The sequence below is a fragment of the Artemia franciscana genome, chromosome 17, assembly GCF_032884065.1.
Source record: "Artemia franciscana chromosome 17, ASM3288406v1, whole genome shotgun sequence".
NCBI classification, from domain to species: Eukaryota; Metazoa; Arthropoda; class Branchiopoda; order Anostraca; family Artemiidae; genus Artemia; species Artemia franciscana.
The window spans coordinates 9,097,479-9,117,306 of record NC_088879.1 but is presented as its reverse complement, the minus strand read 5'-3'; the positions used below and the strand labels follow the sequence as shown (position 1 = coordinate 9,117,306).

The following is a 19,828-nucleotide window of genomic DNA, read 5'->3' as shown; positions in this document are numbered from 1 at the left end:
AAACACAAGTGAAGAAACAAAAATCAAGCAAAATTTCAATACATAAGGGAACTTGACTTTAGAGAAGCGACGCAGAAATTTTAAAATTACCATGGCCATGCTTGCGGAAAAACGCTCTAAAGTAAAATGGACACTTAATCCAAGAGGAAAGCTATGGATGAACGGTAAAATATAATTTTGCTTATTTTATTAGTAGTGTGTATTTACACGGAAATGTCTATTTCTTTATCATGTTAGGATGCAAAGCCTTGGTTAGTCGAATAGGCTATTTTATGGTTTTGCTTACAGGACTCAAATAAGATTTAAAAATGAAGGTAAAATTCTAGTTAATTGACTTCTTGCTATCCCAGAAAGGGTTTAGGCTAGGAAAATGAAACTTTCAGGGGTGGGTCTGCAGGCTAAAGTATGTTCTAGGAAGGCATTTTAAAGTACCCACCTTCACTCCTTCTCCATCTAGAGGGCCCTGAAATTTGCCTACATGACAGGTTGAAATTCTGACAAAACAACATTTTAGCCTACCTGAATTTTCAGTTAGGCTACTAGTTGCTTTTTCTCTGCCTTTAGTTCTGAAAATGCAATTCCTATTATTTGAGTACAATTTTGAGACCCATCAATGTTTTTTTTTCAAAATTTGGGAAACGTATTTGCATATCTTTAAAACCTTATGAAATGGAGTTGAGCAAAGTTATGAAGCTGAAAGCAATTTTGTTTTACTTCAGTTAAGCAGATCCATTTTGCAAGGTTTCACTTTTAGGCCTAGAACATGCATATTTTTAGAGGTCATTAAAGATCAGGGCCCTCTAGTGGGAGAAGGAGTAGAGGTAGTCACTTCAAAATACATTCCAGGGACATACTTTAGTCTGTAGATTCATCCCTGAAAGTTTCATTTTCCTAGCCTAAACCCTTTCTGAGATAGCATGAAGTCAATTAACTAGAATTTTACCAGATTCTAAATGAGAGACCATTTTGCTATTTTGGAAGATGACTACATTAAAGTAGACTAAAAGGTAAAGGTTTGAAGATACTTTTCAGCATGAAAAGTATTAAGTAGACAACAAGACAAGAAAAGGATTGGCCTTTGACTAGTAGGAAGAATTTAGAATATCTGGCTGGTTAGCCTTGAGGCTTGTTTTAAATTAACTTGTTGTATAAAATGTTGTAAGTTTAGATCTAAAGTGTAACATTTGCACTTATTGAGGGGGGACACTCCTCCTTAAACTTTGAAAAAAAACTTTTGGGGATATTTTTATGAATAATATCTTTTTTTTGTATTTCTCTTGAAAAAAAAAGCTTTGCTCCCCTGTTGACTATAATTTAAAAACTGATGGTACTTCAGCCATCCATTTTTTATTCTTATTTTTACAGAAGAATCCTGAATGGCCACATAAATGTTCACCATGAAGTAAAAACAAAAATTAAGTACTTGAATGTCCAACATTGTCAGTTCAACTGCTCTAGTGAATGGTGATCAAAGGATGCAGCTAGTATCTTTTTTCACCAGAAGAAAACACTATAAAATTCTGAAAATGACTTTTTTTATTGTTCTAAATATGCTTACTTAGGCATATGCTTTGTCATTCCCTAGGCTAAGGTATACCAATAAATCTTGTCCCTCACTCTCTAATTAACAAATACAAAGGCCTACACTAGATTAGCAATATTTAACACATTGTCTGTTTGCTTACTCTTATTCTCAACTGCTTATTAGGTCTACTGTTAAATCAGTTTAAAAAAAAAATTGGAGTATAGAAAACTTGTTGCATAGGCCTACACACAATTTATTATATATTTGGCCATTAGAAAAGGGAGGGGTAGTTTATTGTGCCCTTAGATTTTGCAACAGATTTTTCAATTTACTCTGCCCTCCCCCCTGCTATGATGGATAAATAGGCCTGTAGGCTACAGAATACTCCTTGTATCCAAACTCAAGTAGAGAAACAAGAAAGACCAAGTTGACATTAGAACATCTGAAAAATTCTGAGAAAAAGACAAATAAACATAGACTTCAAAGTTAAGAAGATTCCTGAAATAATTTTAAAAAGAATAAGAGAGAGATATATCAGTTGGGAAAGAATTTCAAAAGGAGAAACAAAAGGAAAAGAGAAAACAAGGAAAATAAAATAAAGGAGAGAGATAAAAATTACTACCCTAGAAAGACCTGACAAATAACTGCCTTTGCAGAAAGAAATAAAAGGACATCCTGAGGGATGGAGTTCCATAATAGAATTGGTTGATAAACAGGAGACATCTGGGCTGCTGTAGATGATTGATGAAAAATACATAACTGAGCTTTTTGTATAAAATACAAAAACTGCTGCAGAGGCAATGGAAATGTTCCTAGAAATGGAGAATGCACTGAATAAAGATTACTTTTACCCACAATACAATCCAACAGAGCTATTCCAGTATCACTATAAAGATCCGAAAAAGGGTAAAGCCAATGGAGAAGAAAACTAGCCTTTGCTGTCTTGTTTTGGGTTCTTTGAAGTGAGCAGAGAAGATATTTATTAGTACTACCCCAGACAGAGCAGCAATAAGAAAGTAAAGAAAAATAAAAGCATAATATAGTGAAAGCATAACATCTGGAGGAAGAAATGAACTAACCTAGTGCAACATTGAAGACTGGTGGAGGATGAGGGAACAGGTGTGAGTTATATGCCATTTAAAAGAAACTGCACACCAAGAAATTTCACCATTGTAGCTTATGGTATAATATTGTTCCCATAAGTCAGGGTGACTGGCTCCTGTATGTTTCTCAAACAGTAGTGGGTCCTGAAATTGACAATGGCACTATTCCAGCTGTTAAGAGCCATTCCATTTGACCAGCACCAATCCTTTACTTTGTCAAGAAGACCTTGAGCTATGGAAGTGGCAGATGGCAGGTCCACTGTAGCAATGAGAAAGTTACTGTAATCTGCAAAAAGAAAAGGGTGAATATTGGGATGTAGACTATCAACAAGATCATTAATGTAAATTAAAAACAAAATTATTCCATGCACAAAGCCCTGTTGGACATCTTTTAGTAAACACAAAATAGAGGAAGAAGTACCATTAACCAAAACATATTGAGATCACTCTGACAGATAAGATCTTCAGCATTCTAATGGGACTCCATGCACTCCAAATAAAGATAGTTTAGACAAAAGAACAGAGTGGTCAACCATATCAAAGGCCTTTGAAAAGTCAAGAAATAGACCCAAAACACACAAGCCCTTATCCAGATTAATACACACAAAAACTCTGTTTCATCTGAAAGTGCATACAAGGTAGAGAAAGTGGGACAAAAACCATACTGATGGTTAGTTATGAGAAAATTTCCTGGAGTGACTTTAGTACTAAATGCAAATGGAGAGAGTCTACAATACACTATTTTTTCAACAACCTTAGAGATGATGAGAAGAAGAGAAATTGGTCTATTCAAGCTTAAGATACACAGATCCTTACCAAGATGCTGCTCATTATTTACAGGGGAGAGTGGGAAGCCTAAGAAAAAATTTTGTAGCTGAGCAGGATCTTCACAGGACAGAGCTGGTCCAAGAAGCTTTAGGTTGTCTGAATAAAGAGTTGATTTACTGCTGATAATGGAAAGAGCATCATTGATTATGATATTAAATAATGTAGGACTAAAATCACTTCCTGGAGGAACTCCACTCAGAACATGCATAGAGGAAGAAAGAATATGATAACCAGAGTCATTAAATAACTGAACACATTGAGATCACAAATAAAGAAAATCAAAGATCCAGAGCAGGGATTTCTCTTAAAGTTTGACAGCACATAATGTAATTGCAAGTTGCTTGTGACACACTTTGTCAAAAGCTTTAGAAAAGTCATGCAAAATCATGTCAGCAGGTATCCCCATATCAAGCACCTTGGTGATGTGATCATACAATTCAAGGATATTGCAGTCCCCAGATCTTCCTGAACAAAAGCCATGTTGTGACTAACTTGACTCAAGCTTTGTCATCTCCTAACAGAATACATAAAACACCACATATCAGCTTCAAATGCTGTCATAGTCTCTGCTGAGCTTTGTTTTAATTTGTTTTAATAAAGTTTTATACTGTTTTAGAAAGAAGAATTGAGAGAAAGAGTCAAACTTTAGCGTAAAGAGCGGGGCGTTGATGAGGAAGCAGCCTCTTTCATATACGAAGTAATTTCTGTGCGTTTTAAGTTTTGATGTCACTCCTTACTTTCAGTTGAAAAAACTTGTTTTTTTTATTTAATCTCCTAACAGAATACATAAAACACCACATATCAGCTTCAAATGCTGTCATAGTCTCTGCTGAGCTTTGTTTTAATTGTAATTACCTGTCAAAGCTGTATGACACTGTTGCTTTCCTCTACATTCTCTACATTGTATTCTTCTGGAAGATTTTTACACATGCTGGTAAGCATGTGTACACACTGAGATATACAATTTGGACATGTAGTTTAAAGCTCTCCAATAGCAGAAGCCTTCAGCAGAATAGCATAAAGCCTTTTTACAGCAGATCCTATTATAGCTGTTTCTAAACTTATAGAAAAACCAGGAGATTTCAAACTATGCTTGGAAACAAGTCCTTCTAAACTGGGCCAGACTAGAGCATCTAAACTAGAGCATTTTCATAGCTCTTCTTCCTCACTTTTGTTACAAGTGCCTATGTTCTTTGTTGTTTTTTTTTATCATCTTTCATTCTAGAAGTATACTGCTCTTTTGTTTCTTTCTTTATAATGCTCCATCATTTTTGTATGAAGAGTGTTTGTCAGTAAGTAATAATCATGACAGTGATTCTGCCCAGCTAAATAATAGTAAAACCTTTAAATTAATCGAATGCCACCCCTACCTCCTCTAATGTATGGACATAGCCCTGAGCTGTATATAAAAGTTTGGTGATTTATTCTTTTTCAAATTGACAATACCTTAAATTGCGTTGTCCAGCAAAATAAGGAAAGAATCCTGTAGAGTCACTGGTTAATGATGATGGGGAGCCATTGACTCAATTGCATCCTACTTTGTCTTCCATGGCTTAATGGAACAACTCTTGTCAACAGCAACCTTAAAGGCATCAACAGAGGGAGCAGTACTGGGTAGATTGTTCTAATAGTTAATCACTCTATTGGAGAAGTAGCGGTTGCAGACTCTGGTATCTGCCCTCTTCTTGGGCAACTTCTTACTTATGCCTCCTTGTCCTGGAGGGTGCATCAAACAGAAATAGATTTTGGCTGGAGGAGTCAGCATTCAAAAGCTTATATGTCATTTTGAAATCCCCTCTTTGACACATTTACACAAGTGTTGGAAGCTCCAGTTTATTCAATCGAGATGGATAGTCAAGATTCTTGCATCCACCAACAACTTTTGTTGCCCATCTCTATGTTTTGCTGATCACCCTTGTTCAGGGGTAATCACACATCCCAATTTCTAGCAATGGTTGCACAAGACCCTTGTATAGTTTGGTCATATCTATTGGATAGAAAAAAAAGGAATTATTATGAATGAGAGTTTGAGAAAGTTCATTTCTCTCTGAAAAAGACTTGGTTTCTAATTAATGAATGCCTTAGTAAGAGGAAGGACCAAAGTTTTCCAGATGAAATGTGCATGCCTGAAAATCAATAAAAGGGTGGCCGCCCAAGGAGGGGACTAAGTGGGTTTAAATTGGAGAGCTTATACCACCTGAGCCATCCACCCTTTTAGCCCTCAAACACATCTTGTCAGCAATATATCTAGTGAGACCCAACCATGAAACCAAACTGTCATGTATATATGCAAACAATGATGATCTACTCATGAACTGTAACATGAATATTGAGTCAATGTTACCTGTTAAAATATACAGGTTCTTCAACCTTAGTTGCTAGAAGAAGTGATTTAAGGTAATTATCACTGCTGCTAAATTAACTTGTAAGATTTTCTGAAGCATCTGATTCCCATTTTATGATATGCATTAGTGTCAATGGGATCATGTACAGCCAATTTTCCAGTCTAATGACTTTAAGGTTTCAAAAGTGGACATAAAATGGAAATGTGAAGTTTATGAAATCTAGATTATGTTTACAGTAGGATAGAAGGAATAAAGTAGACAAGGGAAAAAATCAAAGAATATTTATATATAAAAACAATCAGATTTTTGCACTATAGCCAAACTAGAAAACTCCTTTTTCTACAAATTTTTAGGGTGGAGCTACCTTTCTTATCAAACAGTTTGTGGTAACAAACTGTAGTAAGGAGCAACCCGGCTCAATAGTAATCAAAACTCTTAAAAAAGGAATTTTAATACTAATAGATACACCAAAAGAATCAGATTTTTATGCTCATTTTAAATATATAAGTTTCATTAAATTTAGCCTTACTCACCAAAAGTTACGAGCCTGAGAAAATTTGCCTTGTTTTGGAAAATAGAGGGAAATACCCCATAAAAGTTATAGCATCTTAACGAAAATCACACCATCGCATTCGGCGTATCAGAGAACCCTACTTTAGAAGTTTCAAGGTCCTATCTACAAAAATGTGGAACTTAGTATTTTTTACCAGAAGACTGGTCATGGATGTGTGTTTATTTGTTTGTTTTTTGTTTTTTTCCCAGGGGTCATTGTATTGACCAAGTGGTCCTAGAATGTCGCAGGAGGGCTCATTCTAATGGAAATTAAAAGTTTTAGTGCCCTTTTTAAGTGACTGAAAAATTGGAGGGCACCTAGGCCCCCTCCCACGCTCATTTTTCCCAAAGTCAACGGATCAAAATTTTGAGATATTTTTTTGTTCAGCATAGTTGAAAAACATAATAACTATGTCTTTGGGGCTGCCTTACTTCCCCACAGTCCCTGGGGGAGGGCTGCAAGTTACAAACTTTGACCAGTATTTACATACAGTAATGGTTACTGGGAAGTGTACAGACCTTTTCAGGGGATTTTTTTGGTTGGGGAGGGGGGTTTAGGGGGGCTACATAGGAGGATCTTCCCTTGGAGGAATTTGTCATGGGAGAAGAAAAATTCCATCAAGGGGTGCAGGATTTTCTAGCACTATTTAAAAAAAAAAAACAATGAAAAATAAATATGAAATCTTTTTCCACTGAAAGTAAGGACCAGCATTAAAGCTTAAAACGAACAGAGATTATTACGCATATGGGGGGTTCATCTCTTCCTAAATACCTCGCTCTTTATGCTAAAGTATTTTTAGTAATTTCAACTATTTATTCTTCAGCCTGTGTGATTCAGGGGTCAATCTTAAAGAATTGGGACAAAATTAAAGCTTTACTGTAAAGAGTGAGGTATTAACGGGGGGGGGGTAAACCCCCTCATATACATAATAAAAATATACCAATATAGAAATTTGTTACGTAAGTTAATTTGTAAGCTACGGATATTTTTTTACTAATAAAAACGTTCGTTAAAAATTAAAAATTCTAGTTGTCTTTTTAAGTAACCAAAAATTGTAGGGCAACTAGGCCTCCTCCCCCACCCTTTTTCTCAAAATCGTCTGATCAAAACTAAGAGAAAGCCATTTAGCAAAAGCAAAAAATTAATACACAAGTTTTGTTTTAACTATTCATTTGCAAAAAGCCAAAATCAAACATGCATTAATTCAAAAACGTTCAGAAATAAAAAAAAACAAGTTTTTTCACTGAAAGTAAGGAGCGACATTAAAACTTAAAACGAACAGAAATTACTCCGTGTATTAAAGGGACTGTTCCCTCGTCAACGTCCCGCTCTTTTCTTTAAAGTTACTTACTGTTTTATAAAGTAGAATTGAGAGATTTTGAGTCAAACTTTACTAATGGCTTAGAAAGCCATTTAGCAAAAGCAAAAAATTAATAAACAAATTTTGTTTTAACTATTCATTTGCGAAGAGCCAAAATCAAACATGCATTAATTCAAAAACGTTCAGAAATTAAAAAAAAACGAGTTTTTTCACTGAAAGTAAGGAGCGACATTAAAACTTAAAACGAACAGAAATTACTCCGTGTATTAAAGGGGCTGTTCCCTCGTCAACGTCCCGCTCTTTTCTTTAAAGTTACTTACTGTTTTATAAAGTAGAATTAAGAGAAAGAGTCAAACATTACTAATGGCTTAGAAAGCCATTTAGCAAAAGCAAAAAATCAATACACAAATTTTGTTTTAACTATTCATTTTCGAAGAGCCAAATTCAAACATGCATTAATTCAAAAACGTTCAGAAATTAAAAAAACAAGTTTTTTCACTGAAAGTAAGGAGCGACATTAAAACTTAAAACGAACAGAAATTACTCCGTGTATTAAAGGGGCTGTTCCCTCGTCAACGTCCCGTTCTTTTCTTTAAAGTTACTTACTGTTTTATAAAGTAGAATTGAGAGATTTTGAGTCAGACTTTACCGTAATGAGCGGGACGTTGACGAGGGAACAGTCCCTTTAATACACGAAGTAATTTCGTATTTTTTTTTTTAGTTCTCTCCTATTTTGAGCAACATCATGGTTATGAGTAATGAGCTAGAGCTCTGAAAGAGTAATAAATGCAGTTGTTTACTCCTTATTTTGTCATTAAATCCTTCACATGTTCTTGTATGCTCTGGTATGAATAAAATAATCAATGGGATCATGTACACTTGGACCTAATTTGTGTCTTTTTTTTAATGAGTGCTCAAGAAAATGAATATGCATAGATTATTAAAAAAAAAAAAAAAAAAAAAAAAAAAATAAACAACATCTTAGACCAATCTGTGTAGTAAAGGCACTAATCTCCCGACTCCCTGCCTTCAGCTGAAAGTGTGATGTGTAGTTCTTCTTCTTATTCAGCAGACGGGCTTTTCAGTCGATACTATTTAGCCCTTTTCCTTTTGGCTCACTCTGTGGGATCGACAGAGCTGTGGAGCTGGTTTGTCTTATATGATTTGTATCTGTGTATGATATATGATTTGTATCTTCTATCACTATGCTTAGCAAACTAAATTGAGTTTTGTCTTTGTGGCTATGAAACCATGTTTTTTCAGCAAAATCCTTGAGTGTGTTTTGGATAATGAACAAGTACCAAATATTTAATTAAAATGTACGTGCATTGTAGTTTGTTTCACAAAAGAACCTAACTTCACTGATTGAGTGTGTTCTGAATAATACACAAGTACCATAAATAATTGCTATCTTCTGCTATACGCCCCCCTCCAAACACACACACACACACACACCTTGCATTTCTGAATGTTGTAAATATTAACTAAACTGATATGGCTTTTTAGCATATCTGTGCACAGGGAGGAGATAAGAGATTTTCCCCAGGAGATAAAAGAGTGTGTAAAGATGTATCCAGGCTCTCCTGTGGGAATTCTTTCTTTTCCCTTTCTTTAAAGGTTGGACGTGTGTATAGTTTTGTTTGCATAAATATGTGATTTACTAGTATTTTTTTGCTGCATGATTCATAGTTTTATATTTGATTTGAGAGACTTTATTTCAGTATGTACTTGGGAAGAGACCAGGGGAGAATTTTCTATGAGGAAGAGGGCAAAACTTAACTAAAATTAATGTTAATATTTGTGACCAATTATTCCTCTTTTGGCACCTTCATTAGATGTGATAATAGTACCATTTGAATTTTTGTTTATTGTCTATTTAGTTAATTTCTAATAACGCTAAATAAATTTTATAGATGAGAAAAAGTTTGGCCAGAAACTAATGGAACGAATGGGATGGACAAAGGGAAAAGGACTTGGTAAGGATCAGCAAGGTGGCTTGGACCCTATTAGAGTCATGTATAAACAAGATAGTAAAGGTAATTTTATATCTAGTTGCCTACCCATACAGTGGTGGTTTTAGAGGGAAGAGCCTTAATGGACCCAGGCACAGACATTTTTCTGAGCGCAAAATTTCAAATAAATAATCTAACAGTAATAATCATTAAGTAATTTATGAAATTTTGTTTTCATTGCAGTAAAGTAGAGGGAGCAGTTAATAAATAAAAATAATTTATAAAGTGTTAATTAATTAATAAGTTTAAAAATAAGAAATAGTTTAAAGATTAATAAAATAACTAAAATAAAATAATTCATACTAATTAAATAATTTGAATAATAAATTGAAAAATAATGTAAAAAAATTATTAATTATAAATAATTTGAAAATAATTTGGCTAATAAATAAAATGTTTGTTAAAGTGGGGCTTAAAATTTTATGGGAGACAAGGGGGGCGCTAATGATCATTTTGCACCAGATGCAAGAGAGGCCAGTGGTGGATTGGGGGGCAATTCTCCGTGTAGAAACTGATTGGTTGATCTAAAATGTTTTTTTTTTTGCTTCAAACCCTCTCCTAGAGAAAAGCAATTTAACTCTCTCCTATTTTGTAATACGAAAATAAGATTAACTGACCTTGGGGTTAAGAAATAGGGAGGAAAACACTGTTAGTCTTATCCTAGAAACTATTGAGAGTTTTTCAATAGCTCATTTTTCAGTGTGCTCATCAAGATTGACAGGTATGGGCGTTTTTTATGTATTTTGATTGTATCCTAGGCTATACAGAGTGAGCAAGCTATAACTCTTACCACTAATAATGCTAATTTTAAGCCGCATTAGGCCCACACAGCTTTGCACCCTCCTCCTCCACCCCAATCTATTCTAAGCTTGTTACCTCTCCCATGAAGTCCCAATTTTATTCAAACCCTTTATTATGACTCCAGGTATACAGCTGTTTGACATTTTTCAATAACTCATTTTGCACTACTTGGGCTCATCAAGAATGCTGAGGTGATCACCTACCACCAAGGGGATGATCATGGTATCACAGGTGATCACCAAGCTTCACGAAACGGCCAAATTGAAGGTAGTCAGAGCAAGTAGTGTACCTAAATCTTTATCTTGTTGCCTTAAGAAGCTGTGTTCTAGCAAAAGTTCTCCACACCTCCCCAAAAGGAGATGTGGAGATCTACTCGCAGATGACTGACTTAAAGACACCATCCAAAATAATGCCATTTGTTCATATTTAGATTTTTCTCCTTGGATTTGCCTGTTAGCTTTGTCAGTTTTATACAAGGTCTAATGGTGACAGGTTAGGTTAGGTTTTTAACTTATTTCTGAGATTTATAATCTAATTTAACCTAACGTAACTTTTGAAACCAAACCTTGTATAAATCTGACAAAGCTGACTGAAGCCAAGCAGAGAAAAAGGAATTTCAGACATTCACCAGTGAATGTTGACATTTACCAGATTTCAGTCTTTCACCATAATTGTACATTTTTCAATAACTCATTCGGCAGCACTTGTGCTCATCGAGAATTATGAGGGGATCACCAACCATCAAGGTGATCATCATGTTAGCACAGCTGGGATCCTGCTTACCGGTGATGAAAATGCACTAAATACAAGTCATCTTTGTTGAGAAGCTAATTTGAAACAAATTGTTAATATCCCAACCACAAAAGATGGTACTTCTCTTGATATTATTTGTACAAACATGCATGAATTCTATCAAAGACCCAATTCTCTCCCCCACTTGGTGGCAGTTACCATCTTACGCTTTTGCTAAATCCGATAGAAGATCATATCCGCAAGCATAAATTTGTTGTATTTAAGTATCGACCAATTACTGATAGTGGTCTACTCAATTTTGGTACATGGCCTTCAGAAGAGCAATGGGAAGATGTATTTGCTGCCGACGAATCGAATATGGAAGCCGAACTTTTCCAAAAAACTTATCAATAATCATTTAATTCATTTTCCAGAGGTCAAAAAGAAAAAAAATATTCTAATGACAAGCCGTATATAAATGATGCAATAAAAAGTTAATCCTTGATTCTTAGAGGTATTTTGTTGATTTTTATCCTTCTATATTGTTATCACAGTAGTTTCTGTATTTGTTCAGTTGAAAAGGAAGCCTGTAGAAGCGTTGATTGTTGTTTTTTTAATCATTTTATTGGTATTCAAGGAACTAACTGAAATAAATTAATTTCCATTTTCTTTTAACCAATAAATTTTACCCTTTTGTTAATTTTTACCCATCCTTTTCTTCTCCAGGTCTTGACATTTAAGGGGTCTTTTTTTTATTTTTACCTATATATTTTAGGCCTTGACTTTAAGGGATTTTTTTGGTTTTTCAACCAATTCTTTATTTTTACCCATTTTTTGTAGGCTATGACTCTTAGAGGTATTTTGTTGATTTTTATCCTTTTATTTGTTTATCCTTTTTTATTTCTTTTTATTTGTTTATCAAGTATTATTTTTGTATTATAGACTGGAGGTAGTATTATTTGTTATTTGTTTACTATTAGGTAAGAGGCCTTGACTCTTAGTGGTATTTTGTTGATTTTTACCCTTTTATTCAATTTCAGGTCTCGGGTTTAAGTGGTCTAATGATGACTGGATTGCGCATAAAGACGATTTTAATGCTATTTTGGCAAACTTGAATGTGGTTTGTGATGAGAAACCAGTGAACCCCGCAATAGCACCGGCTTCATTGGAAGAAAAATCAAAATCTACAAAGAGTCGAGTTCAGTAAGTTGCTATATTTAGGATCCTTTGTCCGAGAGGGCGAGGGTTCGAATCCTAGTATCCCCGTTTATTTGGTTTGGGATAGGGGTCAGTGGCGTGACCCTGTAAGCTTAGCCAGAGTCGACGCAGCTCTAAATGAGTACCTGGAAAAATCTGGGGTAGGTAAACAGGAAGGGTTTGCAAAAGCACAGGATTGTTGGCCCCCAACCTCCCATTGCACTTCCTGGCTGAAGGGTCAATTGCTATTATAATTATATTGTTTTGTAATTGTTTTCATTTTTCTTTTTCACAGGATTCCGATTGTTATTTTTTATCTTTTTATTATCTTGTACTATTTTTAATTAATTGCATCTAAACAGAATGTAATTTATCATCACTAATAAAATAAACTAAAGCATAACGATTAAACAATTGTCAAAGATGTAGATAAGGAAAATAAAAAAATATTTTTATTATGTCGAAAAAGGATGTCAATTTTAAGGAGGATGGGGGCAATTGTGCCATCTCTCCTAGAATCCTACCCCTCCAAAAATTTTAACAGTATTGGTTTTTGGGTTTTTATGGCACTTGGTATTAACCAAGTGACATATAGCAATCGCCAATTCTGTCTGTCGGTCCCGGTTTTGCTACTTTAGGCACTTCCAGGTAAGCTAGGACGATGAAATTTGGCAGGCGTATCAGGGATGGGACCAGCTTAAATTAGAAATAGTCGTTATCCCAATTTGACCACCTGGGGGGGAGTGGGAGGCTGGTTCATTCGGAAAAAATAGAAAAAATGAAGTATTTTTAACTTATGAATGGGTGATGGGATCTTAATGAAATTTGATGTTTGGAATGATATTGTGTCTCAGAGCTCTAATTTTAAATCCTGACTGGATCTGATGACATTGGGGGGAGTTGGAGGGAGGGAAACCTAAAATCTTGGAAAACACTTAGAGTGGAGGGATCGGGATGAAACTTGATGGGAAAAATAAGCACAAGTCTCAGATACATGATTGAAATAATCGGAACGGATCCGCTCTCTTTGGGGTAGTTGGGGGGGGGGGGGTAATTCTGAAAAATTAGAAAAAATGAGGTATTTTTGACTGACGAACGGGTGATCGGATCTCAATGAAATTTGGTGTTTAGAAGGATATCATGTCTTAGAGTTCTTATTTTAATTCCCGACTGGATCTGGTGACATTGGGGGGGGGGAGTTGGGAGGGGGAAACCTAAAACTTGGAAAACACTTAGAGTGGAGGGATCAGGATGAAACTTGGTGGGAAAAATAAACACAAGTGCTAGATACATGATTTACATAAACGGAACGGATCCGCTGTCTTTGGGAGAGTTGGGAATTTCTGAAAAATTAGAAAAAATGAGGTATTTTTAACTTACGAACAGGTGATCGGATCTCAATGAAATTTGATATTTAGAAGGATATCGTGGCTCAGAGCTCTTATTTTAAACCCAATCAGATCTGGTGACATTGGGGGGGGGGGAGTTGGGAGGGGGAAACCTAAAACATGAAAAACATTTAGAGTGGAGGGATCGGGATGAAACTTGGTGGAAAAAACAATCACGAGTCCTAGATACGTGTTTGACATCACCGGAACGGATCTGCTCTCTTTGGGGTAGTTGGGGGAGGGGTTAATTCTGAAAAATTAGAAAAAATGAGGTATTTTTAACTTACGAACGGGTTATCGGATCTCAATGAAATATGATATCTAGAAGGATATCGTGTCTTAAAGCTCTCATTTTAAATCCTGACTGGATCTGGTGACGTTGGGGGAAGTTTGGGGTGGGGGAACCTAAAATCATGAAAAACGCTTAGATTGGAGGGATCGGGATGAAACTTGGTGGGAAAAATAAGCAGAAGTCTTACAGACGTGATTTACATAGTTGGAACGGATCCGATTTATTGGGGGGGGGGGGTTTATTCTGAAAAATAAGAAAAAATGACGTATTTTTAACTTACGAAGGAGTGATCAGATCTTCATGAAACTTCATATTTAGAAGGACCTCTTAACTCAGATCTCTTATTTTAAATCTCAACCGGATCAAGCGAACGTGATTGACAGAATCGTACTGCTTTCGCTCTCTTTGGGGGAGTTGGGGGGAGGGGTTCAGTGATTTGGCGAGTTTGGTGCTTCTGGATATGCTAGGACGATGAAAATTGATAGGCGTGTCAGGGAGCTGCACAATTTGACTTGATAAAGTCGTTTTCCCAGATTCGACCATGTAGGAGGCTAAAGGGAGAGGAAAGATTAGAAAAAATGAGGTATTTATAACTTACGAGTGGGTGATCGGATCTTAATGAATTTTGATATTTAGAAGGACATCGTGACTCAGAGCTCTTATTTTAAATCCTGACCGGCATTAAGCCTCTTATTTTCCTTTTTAAATCAATCTATTGATTCATAGAATTTTGTTAGAGCTCATACCATATGATCTCTTGGCTCTTAGCTCTTCTCGCCTCGTCACGAGTGCCATATGAGCTCTTAGCTCTTGTTTTTACATAAGAAAAAACAGCTAAATCTACTCTAATTGGTTTACTAATGGTTGTTCATGTTTACTAATTGTTTACTAATTAAATCTACTCTAATTGGCTTACTAATGGTTGTTCATATTCTGAGAGAGCATACGCATCATCTTTGCCGGCTAAAGATAATGTTTGTTTATAACAGTGCAATCAAGTCTATTTAAATTAAAACTGTTTTAAAAATTGAAACATAGTGTTGTTGTTGTTGTCAATGTCCATTTTTATGAATTTAAGTATCTACTTAAAGATGAAGTTCATTTAGTTTTTGGTCAGTAGTTTTTTTTTATCGTATTGTGAGAAAGTGGATGTCTCAATTTTTTTCACATTTTAAAGTAGGATATATGTGGGGGGCATATTATCTGCATCATGATTTTGGTAATAATAAAGTCGCAACTTTAATTATTATACATATTAGTTTCATCTCTACACCCCATCTATATTCTAGTTCTGGAAAGTTTAAACAGAAACTTTATTGAGAAAAACGTAAATGTCGTTCGTCTTGAAATGAAAATTGTGAAATGAATTCATTGAAATGAATTGTGTCTTGAAACTATTTTGCAGTGGATGCCTTATTGTGAACAACTATTTTACAATTATGCCTTATTGTGAACAACTATTACAATTCATTGAAATGAATTGTGTCTTGAAACTATTTTGCAGTGGATGCCTTATTGTGAACAACTATCTTGCGACGCTTGTCGCAAATTATAGAAATAGACAATGGAAAGCTGAGGTGGTTTCGCTTTCCAGCTCGCAAAAAAGACCTGCAGCTTATTGCAATCATCTGCAACTTATTCGCCATCCCTCTGGGGCTAAACGAAAAGCAGGTCTTCCCCTAATCGATTGGGGAATGATCGTGAACAGGAATTTAGAGGAAATCATTTCATGGAAGGGGTATAGAGCGAAGCTTTAAACAGATTGGGGTGGTAGGAGGGCATATGCTGCTATTTTTATTTGTCCTCCTTAGGGCTTCCCGCAATTAGAAATGGCTGAGTTAAGCAGTGCTGTTTTGTAGATAATAATGGTAGATGGTAATAAGCTTGCCTAAGCTATGGATGTCAGGTCTTGATTTTGTTTAAACGATAATTTCGACGGGACCTGTGGCTGTCACCATCAGGGTCAAATTCAAATCTCTTGCCCAAAACAAGAGATTTGAATTTGTTGACCACCTGCTTCCTTTGATTAGTCTCAAGAGCTTGCTTGGGCCACATCTATGGCATTACAAAGAGAAGCCGCAGTCGTCCAGGTCTTAGCACCATACAACAAGCAATAACAAAGAATTACCCCTCTCATGCTGCTGATATGCTATTTTGTTCACCCGCCTTTGCTCTTATGATTGTTTCCATAATATATCACTCCTTGGGTTCGTTTTCCCTGGCCAAAAGATTTAGTCCGTGGGTCGAAATGCGATTAAGATTCAGTGGAGAAAATATAACGACAGTTACGCCAAATGAAAAAGAATCAAGAAATGAGTGCAGAGCTCTTATGAGTGTTTCCGTAATCTAATACCCCTTGGGTTCAATTTTCTTGGCCGAAAGATTTAGTCCGTGGGTCAAAATGCGATTAGGTTTCAGTGGACAAAATATAACGACTGTTCCGACAAATGAACAAGAATTGCGGCTTCGTGACTAATTTTTTTTTTCTTTGGTAATGCTGAATTTTTGTACAGTCACATTTCATTTTCTGAGTTTGGGCGGACCAATTCCTTGCTTTTTCTCTTTTTTTTCTCCGTCAGTGTCGACTTTTTAAGGTTCCGTTATCTGAAGGGTATTTAAAACGAATCAATAAAATGTATTTATAACTGTTCAGTATTAATGCGTGTGGATTCTTTGGCGACATCTTTCAAACGCCACTATGAATTTGTTTTTCGGGAATACCTCAAGAGCCTACTAAGGCTATTCTCATACATATTTACATACATAGTTACATCTCATACATATTTTGTTTTAGTTATCACAAGTTCACACGTGGGAAAGACATGAGCCGATATTCCCAAGAAGATTTAAAATGCATCCTTGGCGAAAGAGAGAAAAAGAAAGAAGAAGAAGAGAAAAAAGAAAACAAAATCGAATATGAAGAGTTGGAAGAACTGGGTGAGGAATCAAACTCACATGGAGTGACTACAATCAAACGAGGCAATATTAATGAATACTTTCAAAGTAAATTAGCAAAACTGAAAGTGAACATGAGCAGTCAGCCTAGGCATGACGAGATTAGTGATAGACCTGGTTTTGGACTGGGGTATAAACCTGATGAAGTATCTTCGAATTATAATAGTTTTGTTGGAGTATCTGAGCAACCGCAAGGGTATGGGTTTGAACCCAGTTTAGAGCAAAGAAGCAAGCCTAATATATTTGTCAATTTACTTTCTGAGTTTGAGACAGAAACAACTAAGAAAAGAAAAAGAAGAATTGAAGAGATTGATAATGAAACGAATGAAATTCTTGAAAAATCAAAGAAGATGAAAAAGGAGGTGACGGAGAAGCCCTCTGTTCGTTTCAACGATGAAGTTGATGTAAGGTTTATTAGTGGTTCCAGTATAGGTGAAGTAGCAATTGTGAATTCGGTCGAGATACATGCTGAAGTCCATTCCAGTGAAGATGGCATTCAAAAGAAGAAGAAGAAGAAAAAGTCGAAAGAAAGAAAAGAGGAATTTAACAACGAGGATTTGAACATAGAAACGAGAATGGTAGAAGAATCAGTGGTTAAAAAGAAAAAGAAATCGAAAGAAAATAGAAATGATGCCTCAGATGTCGAGGTATACAAAGATCCTGAGACCGTTCAAGAAATGAAAATGAAGAAAAAGAAAAAATCAAAGAAAAATGATACAGAAAGGGAAGAATTCGTAATTGAGCAGGATGTTGCTTCTAGAGAAGTGGATATAGTACGGAAAAAAGAGAAGAAATCTAAAGAAACGGACAATCTTATTGTACCAGATGATAGTAATGAAGTAGCATCTTTAAAATGTAATATGGGCAATGAAAAAGAAATTAAAAGAAAGAAAAAGAAAAATACAGAAAAAGAAGAAACTTTAGAAGCAGAATTTGATGCCACTGAACAAGTTATTGCGACGCAAAATAAAGTGAAATGGACCAAAGAATGTGAAATGGAAGCAACAAAAATAAATAGAGAGGAATCCAACTATAATGTAGAATATAATGAAATCAAAAAGAAGAAAAAGAAAAATAAAGAGAAAAAAGAAGATGTAGATGCTAACGTTAATGGTTTTGAACAAGCTATTTTAATGGAACATGAAGTGAAAATAGAGAAAAATAAGGCAAAAGAACAAGAAGCTGAAGTAGTGGAAGTGAATGAAGGGGATTCTAAGTGTAACTTAAGTAACGGCAAACCAAAAATGAAGGAACAGAAGGAAGATACTACGATTGGAATTGAGGTAGAAAAAATGATTTCTGAAACAAAGAAAAAGCAAAAAAAGAAATCTGAGAAAAAAAAGAAACAGGAGGAATTGGAGGAGGCAAAGATGGAGCAACCAGAAATGGTAGTGTCAAGAGCAGTTAAGCAGCCAGAGGCAGTTGTACCTAAATTTAGCTATATTCCTGAGGGGTTTAAGGAATCCACGTTAAAGTCACTGCAGTTTTCCTATTATAAAGCAAGTTTTTCTTCCTTCCATGGGGCTAATCTCCATGACATTGTTGGGTATGGAAGCTAGTGCCCTAGAAGTGACGTACGCAGGGATTCTTGTTGGGAGGGAAGGAAAAGAAACACAAAACTTTGGATATTTAGGGGTGAGCCCGGGCCCCTCCTTCTTCCCATGTGTACGTCCCTGTACCCTAGGTCTATTTATAGCAACTATCATCTGCAAGAACTTTATGCCAAAAGACATGCAAGTTCCTCTGTCTCAATGTTAAAACCACTTGCGATCCAGTGGGTGGCTTAAGAACTAGTTTGCGTAATTTCGTCACGTAAAGAAATTTCGTTACTTACAACGAATTGCTGTGAGAAATATAGAAATATGGAAATTCATGAATTTACATAATAACAATCGTTAGGAAATCAAGAATGTGAAAAAAATTGAATTTATTATTGGAAAGCAATATATTGTTTGTTGTGTAATCGCAAGAGCAATTTTGGTTATGGGTGTGGAATGCAAAATTGAAACATTTATATTTGGAACTGCTTATGTTTTCTTGAAAAAATTTTCTGATAGTGTCAACTATTTTGGAATTATAATTAGTAAAAATGATAGATGCAGTAAAAATGTAAAAAGTGGAATAGCCAAGCCGTGGGTTGTTTTTTTGTTGTAGGCAAAGTGACAGAATAGGAACCTGAATCTTAGAATTAAGATGAGAATATTGCAAGCCGTAATATTGACAGTGGTTAAAGAAGGTTTCTGAAGCGTGGGTGCATCAAAAGGCTGGGGAAGACATGATAGCTGTTTGTCCGAGAAATTATCTAAGAATAGTTTTTTGTAGTCTTTTGATTAACAGTATATCAAGAGGTCGATGCTGGGAAAGAGGTTCAGAAGGTTAAGGGAGATATTTTAGCTATTCTCCCGAGGAATTGTCTTAGAATGGCCTTAGGTACAGCTACACAAATAAATGAGGTTCGCCCTCCAGTTTATAGCGGGGTGGAACCCACTAAAAAAGGGAAGATGACTGAGCTAAGTTTTACAGATGCAGGTCAAGATACCGAGAGGTTGTGCTTTTTGGACATCCAAATGAGGATAAAAAGCAGGTCGTCCCAAATGAGTGAGATAAATTCAAAAGAAAGAATTGAAAGGTAACTTAAGCTTCATTAGAGGGTTTAAAGTTCAATGAGTTTATTAACAAATAAAACGTAAATCTCACATGATCAAAATACTTTTTCCATTCCTAGTCACCGAGAACCCTAGATCTTACGTTTCTCAAATAATTAGCCAAATACCTT

General features: G+C 35.5%; 1 protein-coding gene across 1 annotated transcript; it reads left to right on the top strand.

The window, feature by feature from the left end:
• The first annotated feature begins 66 nt into the window (after positions 1 to 66).
• LOC136037796 (G patch domain-containing protein 4-like) lies at positions 67 to 19,118 on the top strand. The gene is made up of 4 exons (XM_065720629.1): positions 67 to 164; positions 9,589 to 9,711; positions 12,261 to 12,423; positions 16,892 to 19,118. Exons 1-4 carry the CDS (start codon positions 92 to 94, stop codon positions 18,609 to 18,611), a joined length of 2,079 nt encoding a protein of 692 aa, XP_065576701.1. The 5' UTR covers positions 67 to 91; the 3' UTR covers positions 18,612 to 19,118.
• The last annotated feature ends 710 nt before the right edge of the window (positions 19,119 to 19,828 follow it).

What these genes read in the sequence shown, in the direction of transcription:
- LOC136037796 (XM_065720629.1), top strand. Translation starts at nt 92, where the DNA reads ATGGCCATGCTTGCGGAAAAACGCTCTAAAGTAAAATGGACACTTAAT. An exon ending in GTATAAACAAGATAGTAAAG is followed by an intron (nt 9,712 to 12,260) that starts GTAATTTTATAT and finishes ATTCAATTTCAG; the next exon opens with GTCTCGGGTTTAAGTGGTCT. An exon ending in TCTACAAAGAGTCGAGTTCA is followed by an intron (nt 12,424 to 16,891) that starts GTAAGTTGCTAT and finishes ATTTTGTTTTAG; the next exon opens with TTATCACAAGTTCACACGTG.